At 39.7% G+C, this 17,017-nt stretch overlaps 2 protein-coding genes across 7 annotated transcripts in view; one reads left to right on the top strand and one right to left on the bottom strand.

Moving 5' to 3' along the window:
- The window catches only part of PTCD2 (pentatricopeptide repeat domain 2), a 48,023-nt gene extending 40,616 nt beyond the window's left edge, over window positions 1-7,407 (bottom strand). For 2 of the 3 annotated variants that reach the window (XM_027604572.2, XM_027604571.2), the window contains exons 1-3: window positions 7,284-7,407; window positions 5,825-5,917; window positions 2,385-2,514 (exon numbers count right to left, since the gene is read on the bottom strand). In XM_027604572.2, coding sequence (XP_027460373.1) covers window positions 2,385-2,514; window positions 5,825-5,917; window positions 7,284-7,395 — 335 coding nt within the window. In that variant the 5' untranslated portion in view covers window positions 7,396-7,407. Of the gene's footprint in view, window positions 1-2,384; window positions 2,517-5,824; window positions 5,918-7,283 lie in introns of those variants that run through there. The other variant, XM_027604573.2, reaches the window with a different exon arrangement.
- Window positions 7,408-7,436: 29 nt separating this feature from the next.
- Window positions 7,437-17,017, top strand: part of MRPS27 (mitochondrial ribosomal protein S27) — a 105,340-nt gene continuing 95,759 nt past the window's right edge. For 2 of the 4 annotated variants that reach the window (XM_035727544.1, XM_027604570.2), the window contains exons 1-2: window positions 7,453-7,586; window positions 14,641-14,718. In XM_035727544.1, coding sequence (XP_035583437.1) covers window positions 14,668-14,718 — 51 coding nt within the window. In that variant the 5' untranslated portion in view covers window positions 7,453-7,586; window positions 14,641-14,667. Of the gene's footprint in view, window positions 7,587-14,640; window positions 14,719-17,017 lie in introns of all 4 variants that reach the window. The other 2 variants (XM_027604569.2, XM_027604568.2) reach the window with 2 other exon arrangements.

The following is a 17,017-nucleotide window of genomic DNA, read 5'->3' as shown; positions in this document are numbered from 1 at the left end:
CCAAAACATAAAGAGTAAGTTTTACGCATAGAATTGCTCATTATGGCATTATTTATACTGATGAAAAATCAAATAATGCATTCAACAATAGCAGCACAATTAATTAGAAAACCTGACATACAATGGAATATTGTAAAGCCATTAAAATATAATTCCTAAGTATATCATTTTTTTAAAAGATTTTATTTATTCATTTGACAGAGAGAGAGAGAGCACAGGCAGGGGGAGCGGCAGGCAGAGGGAGAGGGAGAAGCAGGCTTCCCGCTGAGCAGGGAGCCTGACATGGGGCTCGATCCCAGGACTCTGGGATCATGACTCAAGCCAAAGGCAGACACTTAACCAGCTGAGCCACCCAGGTGCCCCAATTCCTAAGTATATCATTAACAAGCAAAAACATATATGCTATAATACTAACTAGAAAACACTATCATTATATATACAACCCAATTAGAAATGTGTAAATAAACACCACCAAAACCACACAACCTTTGCACATAAAAAATCAGTGAGAAAGTATAAGAATATCAACAGTGGTTGATCCATTCAGAGGTGGAACTCTTGCTTCTCCCCCTGCATGTGGGTTGGCCAGGTAAATCGCCTTGACCAAGAGAATGTGACAGAAGTGAAGCTGTGCCAGCTCTGGGCAGCTTTACAAGGCCTGCACCTTCTACTTGTGCTGGGTGCTAACGCAGCCCAGGCTAGACTCACAAATGGTGAGACAGTCCAAGGGGAAAGAAGCGCCACATGGACTCAGGCACCAGAAATATAAGTGAAGCTTCTTGGACCTTCCAGCTCAGCCTAGCCAGCAGCTGACTATGGATGAGCAAGTGACTGACACCAACAAAGAACGGCCCCACTAACTGGCTTCAATTCCTGACCCACAGTAATAATAGAGAATAGACAGTAATAGAAAATAGAGAAATAATAAATTGTTGTCTTGTTAAGCCATTAAGTTCTGGTGTGTAACAGCTAACCTAAGGGGCCCTGGGCGGCTCAGTTGGTTAAGGGTCTGCCTTCGGCTCAGGTCATGATCCTAGGGTCCTGGGATTGAACCCCACATCAGGCTCCTTGCTCAACGGAGAGCCTGCTTCTCCCTCTCCTTCTGCCTGCTACTCTGCCTGCTTGTGCTCTCTCTCTCTGTCAAATTAAAAAAAATTAAAAGTTCTGGTATACAACAAGAGACAACTGAAATATCAGAATTTATGACATATTTCTTCTACTTTTTTGGGGTTTTTCAAACTTTCAATGAATTTAGTGTAATTTTGTGTTTTTTTCCTTTTTAAAAATAACACAATTTTTTTCACATTATAAAACTGATAATGCCCACTATAGACAAGTTTGAGAAATCAAAAAAGTACATATTTAGAGGAAAAAAAAATGTGTAATTCCCAGAGAACCACAGTTAACTTTTGGTACATATCCTTCCAGTATTCTATATATGAACACCTTGTAGTTCTCTCTATAAATGTACAATATAAATGCAGGTCCATGTATAGAAATATATTTTTCAAGAATGTTAAAAAAAAAAGGGGGGGTGGGGAGATGGGGTGGCTGGATGATGGAAAGTGGGGAGGGTATGTGTTGTGGTGAGTGCTGGGTGTTATGTAAGACTGATGAATCACAGACCTGTACCCATGAAACAAATAATACTTTATATGTTAATTAAAAAATAAAAAGGCCATGAACTTAATTTCAGAAATGAAGCCTGTTGATTTCACGTCATACACTTCCTGAGTAGGCGAAACCTTTGCCAGGTTTCCCAACAGCAGGCTATGATTACCCGTGAGTTCCCCTGACATGAGACACTGACAAGGGATCAGAGACAATGGAACATAATAGGCATACGCCAGGAGGAGGGAGCCCAACCAGGAGTCCATGAAGTGATCCAAGTGAGATACGATGAGGCCTGTACCAAGACACTGGTAATGAGGGCAGAGAGAGGAAGGCTAGAGATGAGAGATACTAGGGAAGTGGAAGCAGTGGGATTTCTTAATCTGTCAGGGAGGAGAGCAAAAGAGATTAGGGGAAAGAGGCTCCCCGGTGTCTGTCCTGAGTGGTCAGTGCAAAAGAAAACACAGCAAAAAGAAGCAAGCTGAATGTGAGGACCTAGGGGACATAGAAGAAGAGTTCATCAGGCTGGTGATTTCTTGAGGCATGAATTCTGGTTTTCTATCCTCAGTACCTGGCATATAGAAGAAATCCAGTAAGTGTTTGATAAATGAATATGAATGTCTGGAGCTCAGTGCAGGCATGTGGACAAGAGATTTAAAAGTCATCAATGCACAGGTGACAGCTGAGACCTTGTTAAGTGGATGAGACTGTTCAGGGAAAAGAACAGAATGAGAAGAGACCAAAGCTGGCAGAATTCTAGGGAAATGCCTCACCTGTAAATGACATTTTTAACCAGTTCCATATCGTCCCGGGAATCGCTCAAATGAAGCAAGGTTTTCAACTCTTCCTTCAGGATGAGCTTGTTCTGAGTCAATTTCTCCTCCATGTTTCTCAGATAGGTTGCTGGAAGAAAGCACGGTATAATGGTCATCACTCAGGCTGACTGGGACTATCAGGAATCTGGCCTCAAGAAGGGGAAGCTGGATCCTTGCACATTGCAAAGGGGCATTGAGAGGGGCTCATGACCACGTAGCTCCCATCACTGGCTAGTCTCCTAAAGAACAGTGTCACAGAAGGTCTACGAAGCAAACTAGCTGTGCTATAGGCTAGAGGACCACTGAAAACTTTCTAACATACAATCTCTGGGGGTAGGAACACAAGAATATGCAATTTGGACTATCTGGGTGACCCACACATTAAAGTTTAAGAACTCATTACCAGAGAGGCTTACCTCAAAGAACTGTACCCATAGGTGACCCATTAGGGAAAAAAAAAAAAAGTAACCAAGACATCCAAACCATCAACTGGCAGGGTACCTAGCAGGAAAAGTGAAAGGAAAATATGCAGTGAAGGTGGGTTTGCCCCAATGGCTGACTCACAAAATTCAGGAATACTTCACATCTCTTTCATTTGGTTCAACTCTACTGCTCATTTATCTTGGTCTCCCTACTCAGTTGTTAGAAAGCATGCCACAGAACTACATAATGCACAGGGGGTAAAAAAACTACCCTCTAAATAGCAGCAAGCACTCTCTGTAACAGAATCGTATTAAGGTGATTACGCTCTATCTCTGTTCCCTATCTTGTATTTGACTGACTATGGAGACAGTCAAACACCAAAAGGAAACACTGCTTCTTGGCATTAGGAAGGGACCAGATTCTCAGCAGAATGGGGGTGAGATGCAAGGGCGGCATCAAAGAAGCATGTGAGCTGCCAATTAAAGTCTACAGGTTTTGCTCTAAAACCCAAAGCTGTGAAGGAAGGCTGCTTAAAGGAATGGTACAATACACATTAAAACACAAGATTGGGAAGCTGAGACAGACACTGTTCTCAATTTACAAGAAAAGAAGGCCCATTTGCTTTAAGTTAATGCTGTGGACCCTTCAATCTTTATTTGCAGAACCATATCATGGTTGAAGGTTTTAGAGATGGAAAGACCTGGGCTTTGCCACTAGTATGCTATGGGGAGACGCTTGTTTGTGAGATTTGATTCCTCACGTGTAAAGTGAGGATCATGAGAGCTACCTCATGGGGTATCCTGAGATAATGTATGTTAAGCACTTAGCACAGGGCCTAGCACATAGTAACTGCCAGTAAATCATACAGATTATTCTCATCTTCATTCTGTCACTCGTCAGATTTAAGGGAATTTATTCCGTTAATTATTTCTAAATAATTTCTAATATAAAAAATTTTAATGGGATGACTTTATATCTTATACTTTTTAATAACCTTTAAGAATCCAAAATTTCAAGAGATGTAATTTGCATTTTAAAACAAATAATCAAGATTTAAGTGCTTGTAACACAGGGAAGGCTAAGCTATGGTTCATGCCCTTAGTCTACTTGAGAAAACAAGATATATTTGTAGAAAGCTATCTGAAAACAGTGATGGAGGGGGTGACATTTGACCAACTATACACATGATACAAAAAAAAGATATCAGGGTGGCAGAAGCAGACCAGGTATGGTTGAAGCGGAGCAGTACCAGAGAGAAAGGAAGGGGCTGGAGAAGGAAGGGGTTGGGAGAAACTCAGGAGAGGGGAGCATTCTTGGTATGAGAATCAGCATGAATAATATCACAGGATGGAGCGGGCGAGGGAGTGCTGGGAGGAGAACTGTGACTAGATTAACAGGAAATCATACTGGACTCCAGAAAGGGTAAGGTCCCACTATGGAGGAGCTAGGAAGTCAGGGAGGTGTGCACAATGTGGTATATGACAGAGGACCATTGCGGGTTTTTATAATGAAGAAATGTGGATGGGATTTTATAAATATCAGACCATGGAGTAACCTGGCACTTATTATATTAATTGCCTTTCAGAACATATGCACAACTGTCCCAGCCTTAGAATGACTATGACAATTGGATCTAACTAGAAAATGACATAAACCCTAATTCTGCCAATTTTACAAAGCTCCAAAAGGTAAAGGGGTAAAAAGAAGACTGAGGTAAAATCTAGACTGAGTCTCCCATACTGAAGATGAACATATTCTCCCTCACTTTTAAAGTTTATGTTCTCATTCCACAGGTGGTATAATGTAACAAAATGATCAGTGGAGAGGTGAGGAAAGAGTGATTTCTGGAGGGCTAGAAGCAATAAGTGTTTTTTAGGTGCTCAGAAACATTTGACAGTGAGAGTAAGGAGATTTGAAAAAGTCAGTAGGGACAAACTAAACTGTTACTGAAAGAGAGGAGTCTTGTTATGTTTATAAAGGAATTTAAAGTACTGGAAAAAATGTGCAGGGGAGAGAGAGAATGAATTCAACAAGATTTCCCAAATGCTGAAAGGAGTTAAGACCTAGGGTGGTGGTGTGTTTTCAGCTTTTTGTAATAAAAATATTCAAACATAGCCCAAAACAGAGAGAGAACATTATGCTCTCATGTGTCCATCACCCAGGCTAAACAATGACTAATATTTTGATAATTAAAAAAAAAAAGTCTTTGTTTTAGCCTATTGATTTTTTCAGCCGAAGAGAAAAATATGAAAATGCATCACAGGGGGCACCTGGGTGGCTCAGTTGAGCTTCCGACTCTTGATTTCAGCTAAGGTCATGATCTCAGGGTCACTGGATCAAGTGAGCCCCTAGGCAGGCTCCATGCTCAGCAGGGAGTTCACTTGAGATTCTCTCTTCTCCTTCTGTCCCTTCTTCCCTCCCCCCCACCCTCACTCTCTCTCAATATTAAAAAAAAGAAAGAAAGAAAGAAAGAAAGAGAAAAAGAAAAAAGAAAATGCATCACACATGGGATAGTTTTGTTTCACTATATTTCACTTGTGTATATATATAGTATGCGTATACTGGAAATACTATGTAAAATATACTTTTTACTCAGAGGTGCATCAAAAATGTGAAAGCCAATCATCTCGAGCAGTTCTTCTCAGACTTTACTGTGCATATTAACAGTTTGGGGCTTCAAGTTTGGTATTTCTATGAAACTCCCAGTTGCTGCTGACCCCGTGATCCTTAGTCTGGATGGCATGGATCTAGAGAGGGCTGATTCCAACACTAATTTTAGCATTTCCCTGGGATCCTGGGAAAAGTGACAAGAGGAGAGTGGTAGACTCTGTAGTAGTAGAAAGTGAGATGAGAAGTACATTTAAGAGTAGTCTAGGAAATTAAGAATAATCCATGTCAATTTTTTCTCAGAGATAAAGAGAGAAAAAACTTGAATGACACATTAATGAAAGAATTAACAAAACAGATTCAATTACCTTTGGTGCCAGGAAGATGACAGGCAATAGCCACCTTCTTATGCTGAAATTCTTTTAATTTCACAATATTATCTGTAAGTAGGTATCTTTTAGCTAAAAATCAAAGAAAAAAGTAAAATCATTTTCACTATCTTATACTTAGCAAAAACATGAGTAGAACTTGATTGCGTCTTTCTAATAACTGATCTTCACTTAATATAAATAATCCATTTGGACAGCTACAAGTCACCCTGGTGGAAAAGTAAACATCTCTAAACTATCAGAAAATTCAAATTCTCAGCAAGTTTTGTTTTTGTGTGTGAAAGGAGCTAGTGATTAACTGTATGGAGATGGGTTGAGAGGAATCTGGGAAGTGAAAGACAAATAAATATACATTCCCCATCTAGTTATGGGATTACAAGGGAATAAAAAAACAAAAAAACAAAACTAAAGGTTACTGTTTAAACGTCAAACTGGTAGATTTAGTTTCGGTTTATCTAGGTGGAAGCGCATAGGGTAGTGCAAACAGCTAGAGTGTGACCGCTGGAATTCCCGGTTCTGCCATTTGTGAAATCAGGAGTTAAGGCCTCTCAGAATTGGGTTGTTGGTATCCTCATGATGTATCAGAAATCACTGACCACAGCTTAGTAGAAAAGATAAGTTTGGGAAACATTTCTTTTGGATGCTTGGCTGTGCACGGAGTGGAGCCTGGTCAAAGAATCATTCACTGAAGACCTCTCTGTACTGCAATAACGGGTTACCAATAAAAAAAGTGTTGTCTATTTATGAGGAGAGAGTCCAGAGATACGGTTACAGCAGGATTGTACTGATGTGCTGCCTGAGTGCAAATCCTTCCTCTACCACTTTCCTCTCACCTTGGGCTAATTACTTGGCTTAGCTGTTTCCACCCCTGTAAATAGAGAAAAGAATGGGAAACTCTCTCACCGAGGGTTGTGAAGAGAAAAGGAATTAATACACGTTAAATGCAGAGAGTAATACCTGACACCAAGTGTTAAGTATTTTATTATCACTCACCAGTATATTCAAATTTAATCATTTCCATAAAGTTATTAAGGGACAATTTTACAAATGAAAAACCTGCACAAGGTCTTCCAGACTATCAGCGGCAGAGCTGGGGCGCCAAACTCAGAGTCTAAGACCTCTGCTACCGAATTGTGCAGAACAGTACACCCAAGGGGGAGAGATTTCCAGACAACAGCGTCGCCTCCTCTGAGGGACTACTACAGCCTCAAGGTCGAGACCCCAGCCCGGCTGTCCTTTCGTTCCCAGGCACACGGGTGTCCATGACACCCAGAGCCAGTGCTGCACACGCACGCAACCAGAGGACGAAAGAGCAAGCTCGAAAGCTCCAGGCCAGAGAGTGACTGAGGAGCTGTTATTTCCCAAGTGATGCCTGCTGAGGTGTTAACCTCCCCTCTTTCCCATCCTCCCCTCCTTCACGACCAGAGGCCGCGGATACCTCCGAGAGGGCAGCGGCAGCATGTGGAGCCTGAGCCTCCCACCCGGGGATACACCGAACTCCGCAGCGCCTGCAACACGTCGTGCTTCCGCAGCCGAATCGTGGCAGCCATGCTGTCCCGGGCCACACCAACTACGGGAGCCGGAGAGGGGGGCGGAGCGTCGGCCTATGACCCCACCCCTTCCTCTGCCCGCAATCCCCGGACGTTCATCCTCTTGGTATGCTCCAAGATGGCAGCCCTCATATTGAGCCGCTGCTTCCTTCTGGCGCGGAAAGTGCCTCTGCTTCCGCTCTCTCTGGCAGGTTGGTGGCTGTTCTGCTTTTGTGGGGCTACTTCTTTAGTCACCTGATAACTCTTCCTTTAGTGAAGGGAGCTGTGGGCTTTCAACAGGACAGGAAATGCTTCTGGGATCTCGTTGCTAACCATTTGGAGCGTTGGGTAGTACAGCAAGGGGAAGTATGGCCTCGGACCCGTCTCCTTACCCAAAATAGTGCCTGCCCGTCCAGGGGTGTGCAGAGTAGATGAAGTTATGGCCATGAGGTCTTTTGCATATGATTTGCAGGGTTTGTGTGTTAGGGTCTCTCTCCTGACCATGAAGAGTCCAAATGTGCCCACTTCAGAGCTAGGAAGTTTTCCTCCCTGCTTAAGTGTCTTTGGAGGGGCGTCCTAAACCTACTCCTCACCACCTCACAGTTGGAGACCTTTGGTCTCCACTTGGGATAAGAATTTCAGTGCTAATTTCTCATTATCTGATGACCTGGGGCACAACTTTTGAGTTACCTTTCTATGCCAGTTTTCCACGTGTAGAGCCAATAGGTACTTCTGAAGTATAGTTGACCCTTGAACAACTCAGGGGTTAGAGGCATGATCCCGGGCAGTTGGAAAATTGTGTTTAAGTTTTGACTCCCCCCAAACTTAAGCCTACTGTTGACCTTACCCGTAACAAACAGTCCATTAACACTTATTTTTTATGTTTTATGTAATTGTATAGTGTATTCTTCACAGTAAAGTGAGCTACGGAAAATGTTACTAAAATCTTTAGTAAAGATTTAGTAATTCTAGAGGACTATACTGTATTTATTGAAAATAATCTATGTAAGTGGACCCCTGCAGTTCAAAGTCATATTATTCAAGGGTCAACTGTACTTGGATATTTGAGTAAACGGCACCTCACTCAAAATGTTTTTAATGGATCTGCTGATAAAGACATTAGGAAAAGTTGACATTTATACAAGCTAAACCCTGATAGGTGTATGATTATATGACTAAAATGCAGTAATCACAATTGATGTTTCCAGTGCCTGTTATCTTCTCTTCCCAACATACCCTCTAGCTCCTATTAAAAACCAACACTTACACTGTTGTTCACAGTTCTTTAGGAACAGCTATTAATTATCAACTCAAAACCTTATTGTTGGCCACCAGGTTTTCTGAAGATTAACTGGTTGACCTAGCAAGTGAAAATGTTTAGTGCTACACATTAGGTAAAGCAGTATGTACAGTACCTGGCATCTCAATAAGAATTAGCTGCTCTATCTATTTGCTAGCATTATGGCTCTTAGTAAATGCTTTTCAATTTACACAAGACCTTGAATTGTGTATCAGGGAGACTATCATGGTTGCATAGTGTTTGAGGCAATCTTTCTAACAAGGGAATGGATATTAGATAAGGGTGAATTGAATTTCCAGTTAGCATTTTGTTCTCCACTGGTGAACTTGCAGTCAGATATACCTGTGTTGTTACACTGTGGTAGCTATTAGCTACATGTGGCTATTGAAATTAGTTAAAATAAGAAATTCAGGTTTTTTAGTCACACTGACCACATTTTAAGTGTTCAGTAGAGACCTGTAGTTAGTGGCTACAGTTTCACTGCTCAGAATTGATTATTTCCATCATTAGGTTCTATTGAATAAGCACTAGGTTAGACCACAGAAGAAAGGAGTCTGGAAATCAGGAACTGGAAGCTCTAAGGCAAGTAATAGGAGTATGCTGGGTAGTGCATTAAGGACCATCCCGGATTTGACAGTGCAGATAAGGTGATTGACTTTTAAGGCAGCGTAACATCTTGAGCCATTACGGGATAAGAGAAGGGGAAATGTACTTGGTACAAACTAGAAAAGTGATTTAAAGTTATGAAGAGAGTAGAGAAAGCAAATTTATTGGGACCTATTACATAGTGAACATTTGAGTAGGCACTTAACATGCCCTCATTGCAACTATGATACAAGGTAGGCAATATTTCTCTATTTTACATATGATGAAAGAGGCTCAGAGACTATGCAACTTGTCCAGGTTTCATACGATTTATTAGCCAGGCAAGGATTCCAGCTGCAGACTTTGTGACTCTAGAGCACATCTGTGTCAACAATCACTGCTTTTCTTTGGATGGAAAACATGTTTGGAGACATTGGTCTGAAGGCCAAAATTAACTATAAAATGAGTAAGTATATAGAGCCATTCACTTTTCACTAAAATTTGAAATTATGGTCTTCGGAGGTAGCTTTTCTGGAATTAAATAGAGGAAATATTTCTTTTTATGGTGGAGAGTTTTATCTTAGAGAATATGGTTGCTCCCAAAGCTAACTGGAAGGATAGCCAAGTTCAAGAAAGGTTTGTATATACTGTTGGGTGGCATTTGCAGAGTGGGATTATTCAGACTCAGACCTGAAACTGGGAGGCTGTTATTGTTTTATCCACTTACTTCAATGTGGTCTGAGGATTAACATTGTATCACGTGGAAAATTGTTAGAAATAGAGTCTCTGTCCCCACTGAAGACCTACTGAATCAGAACCTTCACTTTATCAAGGTTCACATACACATTAAAGTTTAAGAAACTTTTAGATTTTCCGCTTTACCATTGTTAACCCAATTTAACATTCTGACTTCATAGGAATCTTTGATTCTAATGTTAATATACAGACCTTCCAACTACTATACAGAAATGCAAAGATTTTTTTTAAATGACGTCATTTGTAAAGTATCAGAAAGATAAACATCTTGCTTTAAAAGGCTTACAGAAATGGAATGTTTGTCTTTCTTAAGGTGTAGTAATTTCCTATTGCTGTTGTAACAAATTACCACAAATTCGGTGGTTTAAAACAATACAAGTATTATGGTACAGTTCTGTAGGTCAGAAGTCCAACATAGGGTCTAGCTGTGCTAAATTCAAGGTGTTGAAAAAGACGGGTTTCCTTCAGGAATCTCTAGGGGAAAATCTGTTTCCATGTCTTTTCCCTCTTCGAGAAACCCCTTACATTCCTTGGCTGATGCTCCCCTTTTTCAAACATCTTGAACACGAGCAAGTCAAGGCCTTATAGCACCCCATCCTTCATACATCATAGTGTTGCAGGATTTTTTTTTCTCCGTCCATGCCCACGGTTCTTGGTCACACCACTTTGAAGTGTGAAGAGGGAGACCAGACAGTAGTGGACAGAGAAGCAAGGTTTATTGAGCGATAGCAAAGTGATAGCACAAGCTCCCAAGGAGGGAGGGGACCCAAGGGGGTTGCCACCGGAGTTTCTGAGTCTCGGGCTTTTTATGGGCTTGTTGGTGGGCTGTTTCAATCTGATTAACGCTCCCTGTGCCTGTCATCCAATCAGATTTTTGTCACCTGTGTATCATATGGGAAAGGGTGGAGGGCTTCTTCCAGGGCTGTGTAAATCCTTTTAAGGGTGGTTTCTTCTTAGGGCGGGGATGGGGCTTGTCCCTGCCTGCCTGCCTTCCTTCCTTCCTATACCCTTCATCAGTAGTACCTGTCTTTCCCCCTTTTTCACTTTTAAAGACCTTGTGAATACATTGGGTTCACCTGAATAACCCAGTACAATCGCCTCATTTTAACATCAGCTGATTTGGTCTTAACCTCAATCCCCTTTAGCTGTGTACCCTAACATGTTCACGGGTTCTGGAGATTAAGACATGGACGTCTTTTGGAGGGTCATTTTTCTGCCTACCAGACTTGGCCACTCATTCCTACATTTATCATTGGTTTCTGTTGGTCTAGGAAAATTCGCCATTTGCCAAATTTAAATTCTTCGTCCTTAAACCCTTTTGTTCTATACTCATTGGAGATGGAAAGTGATTACTGGTTACTTTCTTATAAAGCAAACTTTAAAAAGTTCATGTATATAAGGGTTGCTGGGTTTACCTTTTGTAGATTTACTGGTCTTCGTTTGTTTTTTGTTTTCAGTTCATGTGATCCCCCTTGAACAACTGTACACAAAGGGCACTCTTGGATTCCTGTCTTTCCCCACCATTACTTCCCCTGCCTTTTTGTCTTCCAATTAGAAACTCTTTGAACATTGACCTTCATAATTGTCTTTTCTGACTCCAGAATAGGAAAGGGTGATTTCTTATGCTAGAAGCAGAAATAGAGAATAAGAAATTATAGTAATAATAGAGAATAAGTCACTGGTATCCTGATGTATATAGCTTAATAGTCCTTAGCTCATGCTCACATAGAGAAGAACTGCTCTTGTTTCCCACAGAAAGGAGACACCTTCCTGGTTTTAGAAATTGGAATTCAGTTTGCATAGAAATGCTGCTATAAATTATGAATGAATTAGGTGAATTTATTCTTTTGGTTCTATGTAAGAACAAGCAGGGACCTTGACTATCACCAAGGTCAGCTCCTTCATTTGTAACTGCAGGATCTCTAGTTTTCGACCAACTGGTAAAATTCAGACCAAATCTCAGGTCTCCCACTCCTGACTTGTACAGCTACACAGCTAATGCCATTGGATTTTATTCATCCTTCTTGGCAGATGTAGGAATGTAACTAACAATTTATAACATTGTTTCTTTGAAAAATGTGTGCTATGAAAAATGTTTCTATGAAAAGGTATTATGCCAAACATCTAATTTTTTTAAATAATACACTTGAAGTGTAGGCACTTTTTAATGGTTATTATTTCTTTAAAAATCTCTTAGTTCCACTTTGAGATAGTCTTTGGAAGCTTTTTCATATTACTGCATCATTACTTAAGCTTTAGGCCTCAAATTTAGCATATTATTCTAGTAAAGTTTTGACCTGTAATTACAGTAAGGGAGGGTGACTCCTTTTAATTAAGGTAATTAAGGTAACTCCCATGCTGTCGCATTATGGACTGTGTGTGACCTTTAGATACTTATCTGCCATTCCTTCCTTTTTTTTTTCTTGTAAATAGCTTTATTGAGATACAGTTCACCCATTTCAATAATTCAATGCAGTGGGTTTTTTCTTTAATATATATATATACACACAGTGTTGCACAATCATCACCTTAGCACATTTTTATCACCTCAAAAAACCCCTCATAGTCATTAGCAGTCATTCCCCATTTTCCTACAAGCTTTCCTGACTCCCTTCCCTCCAGTTCTAGGCAACCACTAATCTGTTTCTATGGATTTGCCTGTTATGGGCATTTCATATAAATGGAGTTATGTAATATGTGGCCTTTTGTGACTGGCTTCTTTTTCACTTAACATAAAGTTTTCAAGGTTCATCCATGTTGTAGCCTGTATCAATACTTCATTTCTTTTTATTGCCAAATAATATTCTATGGTAAGAATTTATCACATTTTGTTTATCTTTTTATTAATTGTTGGATATTTGCATTATTTTCACTTTGGGGCTATTATGAATAATATTGCTATGACCATTTGTATACCAATTTTTGTGTGGATACATGATTTCATTTCTCCTGGGTATATACCTAGGAGTGAGATTGCCGGGTTGCATGGTAACTCCATGTTAATGATGTAGGAAAGATGTTAGGGTTCCAAGCCGAAGGCCAAGACAGAATTCTTGAGACGTCTTTGGTGCAAAAAGGTGCTTTCATTAAAGCACGAGGACGAGAGGGCAGTAAGAGCTGCACTGGGGTCATGAGGAGTCACCCATTATATACTTTCAAGCTGGGAGGGGGTTAGGGATAATGTAAGCCTCCCAGGTATTTTGGAAACAAGGTTTCCAGGATCCTGAGGGGGCTAGCTATTGTTAGGAAAGGTCATTTATTACTGTTTAGTAAAAACTCAGTCTGAGACCCTCAGATGTCTATCAATGGTTCATATACTTGGGGGATAATTGCCAACATGTATCCTGAGGGGTAGAGATAAAGGAAGTTTCCAAAGGAATTCTTATATGTGAAAGTAGACTCACAGGGACCTGGGGGTTGGGCCAAGATTGCCTTTTGTCCTTAGCAAAGTATCAACGTAAAGGCAGTTGAGTCCTTGAGGAATGTCACTCTACCTGTTTCAAGGACTTGTCAATGGCTGTAGGTAGTAAGGAAATTTAATAATTTTTCTTCTGTCTTTGTTTTCCACATCATTAACATTTTGAGGAACTACCAAACTTTTCCAAAGTGGCTGGTCACCTACAATATATGAGGGTTCCAGTTTCTCTACATCCTTATCAATAGCTGTTACTATGTCTTTTTTATTATAGTCATTCTAGAGAGAGTATCAAGTTGTATTTCAGTGTACTTTGCATTTCCCTAATGGCAAATCATATTAAACATCTTTCCATGTACTTGGCCATTTATCTGTGCATTTTTGTTTTTAAGAAATGTCTGTTCAGATCCTTTGCCCATTTTTCAGTGGGTTGTCTTTTTAAATTTTGAGTTGTAAGAGCCATTTACATATTCTGGATATAAGTCCCTTATCAGGTAAGTAATTTGCAAATATTTTCTCCATTCTGTGAGTTGGCATTTCACTTTCTTAATGGTGTCCTTTAAAACACAAAAGGTTCTAGTTTTGGTTAAGTTGCTGCTCATTCATTCCTTGAGCTTATGTTTATCGAGCATTGCCGTATACCAGTCATTGTGCCAGATTCTGGGAATACAGTTATACCATCTAGTGAGTTACCTCAACTCTGGCTTGTTAGGTTTCTCTTATTTACCAGTAGGGTGCTTGGTTACTGGGTAAGATACTCTTTGCTTTATGTGAGTGAGGGTAAATATGCTGATCCAAGTCAGATGGAAATGTTTTTAGGGCTAATGATTATAAAGCATTCCGTTAATGAGTTAATCAACAGTTCAGCAAGTATTTGGGTTATAAGAAGGAGTTCTAGGGCTCACTTAGGCTATAATGTAGGGGCAACAAATGGCTTCTAGTACTAAAGTTATAGGAACAAAATTACCAACATTCTTACCCGTAACATTATTGTAGAAATTTTCGGTTTTTCTGTATCTTCTACTTGTTAGAGGTGGAATGCATGTTGTCATGAACTGAATTATGAACTCTGCGATATTGGTTATAGTATCATACTAGAATCTTTACATAACCTAGTACATTGAAAATATGACAAAGCTATGTTTAATAAGACATATAAACTGAACCCGTTGCGAAGCCACACCTGTTAATAATTGACTTTTTTCCTCAGGTGAAAGAGGACTGCTTTCTGCAGCATATGTGGACAGCCATAAATGGGAAGCAAGAGAAAAAGAACATTGTCACCTTGGTAGGTACCTATTGAGCTGTTAGATATGTCATGTCATTCACTCTGTATGTTTACCATCATGTTCGTATGATGTATTTATGAAATCATGCTTTTATGATGATCCCATTCATATAAGCACATTTTAAGTCTTACAAAGAATTAGATTATTTTATTTATTATATTTATTTATTTACTATATTATTTTACATGTGGCAAAATCATTTTTGCTATCCTGAAAATTTCTATTTAATTTTTGCCTTGATTAGTCTCCCTAAATTATGTAAACAATTCTCTTCTTTCTTGTTTTTTATCCATTTTAGTCATATAGTTAGTTACCATGCAGGTTGTCTCTGTTTTATATTATCTGCAGAGAAAAATATATTTTATATTTTCATCCTTTTTTATTGTAATTTTTTAACTTGTGGTCTTTAGAGCTCTTTCTGACTCTTTTTATTACCATGTAATAGATTTGAAAGCAGTGTTATAATTTCATACAAACCATTTAGGAAAAATAGTTAGCTAACATCTTCTCAGGCAGTAGGCTCCTAATTATTCTTCCCTTTCCTTGTTCTCTAGGTCATATTACACAGGTAGCAGCCTTTCCTAAAATAACAAGGCCTAGGGGCGCCTGGGAGGCTCAGTCAGTTAAGCGTTGACTCTAACTCTTGGTTTTAGTTCAGGTCATGATCTCAGGGTTGTTAGATCAAGCCCCATGGCTGGCTCTGCGCTCAGCATCGAGTCTGCTTTAGATTCTCTTTCCCTTTCCCTCCCCCTCTGCCCCTCTCCCCACTTGTGTTCTTGCTCTGTCTCTAAATAAAATGAAATCTCTAAAAGAAGTCACTGACCCTATGAACATTTTGTAGAAATATAAATACTTCATATATGTAATATACATTATATGTAACATCATGAGGACATGATAAAGTCAGATGATTGCTGATAGTTTTATGGGACTGATGTAATTTTTTGATCAATTCTAGTGCTGATCTAATATTCTCCCCCAGATTTCTTTCTCTGCTTTTTTGGGCTTATGTTAAAGAATAAAGTCTCCCTGTGTTTATGGATTCTTCTAATAAGTGGGGGGAAGGAGGAGGGAGACATTCTTTTGTAGCTGTCTGTGATGGCCAAGCTTGGGGTGGGGAGGGCTTTCAAAGAACTCATAATTTTCTCCCCTGATGATGTTATTGCAAGAGCAAAATTGGTTTGTATGTCCTGGAATGGCTATGTAGGCAGGGGCTAACCAAAGCAGAGCTGTGGAGAATCTGAAGGTAAGTAACTACATACTTGCACTGAAATGTAGAATCACTGTGAATAGATAGAAATGCAGATGGGTACAGATATGGTATACCGGCAAGGTCCAATACCAGGAGTGGCATTATCATATGGGATACAGTTTAATTCACAAAATGGTGAACCCTCTTGGTAAAGTTCTGAACAAGTCTGATTACTGTCTTCAGTTTACATGGTAGTTGCATCTATGGAAAATTCAGCTTATTTTCAAATTTCGCCCCAAAAAGTACTTTGCCTTTGTTTATATGTAAAATGGAGTTAGTTCTGTCCATTGTCAACAGGTTGATTTTTTTTTTTTATTCGTGTTAATGTCTGCCGTGTCATAGATGCCATGGTACATGGGGCAAATATTTTAACTTTTATTTGTAAATTATTTTAAACTTACAAAAACTTGTAAGAATAATACAAAGAGCATCTGTATACTCTTTGCCCAGATTCACCAGTTGTCATCATTTTGACCCTTTTGTTTTTGCTTTCTCATTCTCTATACACACATTTTTTTTTTTAACCATTTGAGAGTTTGTTACATATGTTATAGCCCGTTAAGCTGAGTGCTTTGGTGTATACTACCTGACATTTTTTAAGAAGCCAGTCCCTTTTTTTAATAGAATATTCTTCTTTTGGGATTTGTCTTGTATTTCTTCATAATTAGATTCAAGGAAGGGTCCCCTGGCCAGAATGTTGTCAGTAATGTTGTGTCCATCTCAGGATGTCTTCTCATCTGGAGACACCCGATGTCCATCTGCCCTCACTGGTGAGGTTAACTTTGATCACCCAGTCAAGTGTGTGTGATTTTTCCTCTGGAGAGTTACTGTTTTTCTCCCTTGTGACTAATGGGCAATCTGTGGAGAGATACTTTAGTATCATGCCACTGTCCTGCTGCTTATAGGAAGTTTCCCCCTAAGTTTAGTATCCATTTAGCTTCTTGCCTGAATCAATCTTTACTATGGTGGTTGCAAAATGATGGTTTTCCAATTCGTTAATACCTCCACATTTAGTAATTAGTACTCAATATTCTAATGTAAGTAAG

Source organism: Zalophus californianus, chromosome 5, assembly GCF_009762305.2.
Source record: "Zalophus californianus isolate mZalCal1 chromosome 5, mZalCal1.pri.v2, whole genome shotgun sequence".
NCBI classification, from domain to species: Eukaryota; Metazoa; Chordata; class Mammalia; order Carnivora; family Otariidae; genus Zalophus; species Zalophus californianus.
Note: the sequence above shows the minus strand (reverse complement) of the source record. Positions and strands in the feature narration are given on the sequence as shown.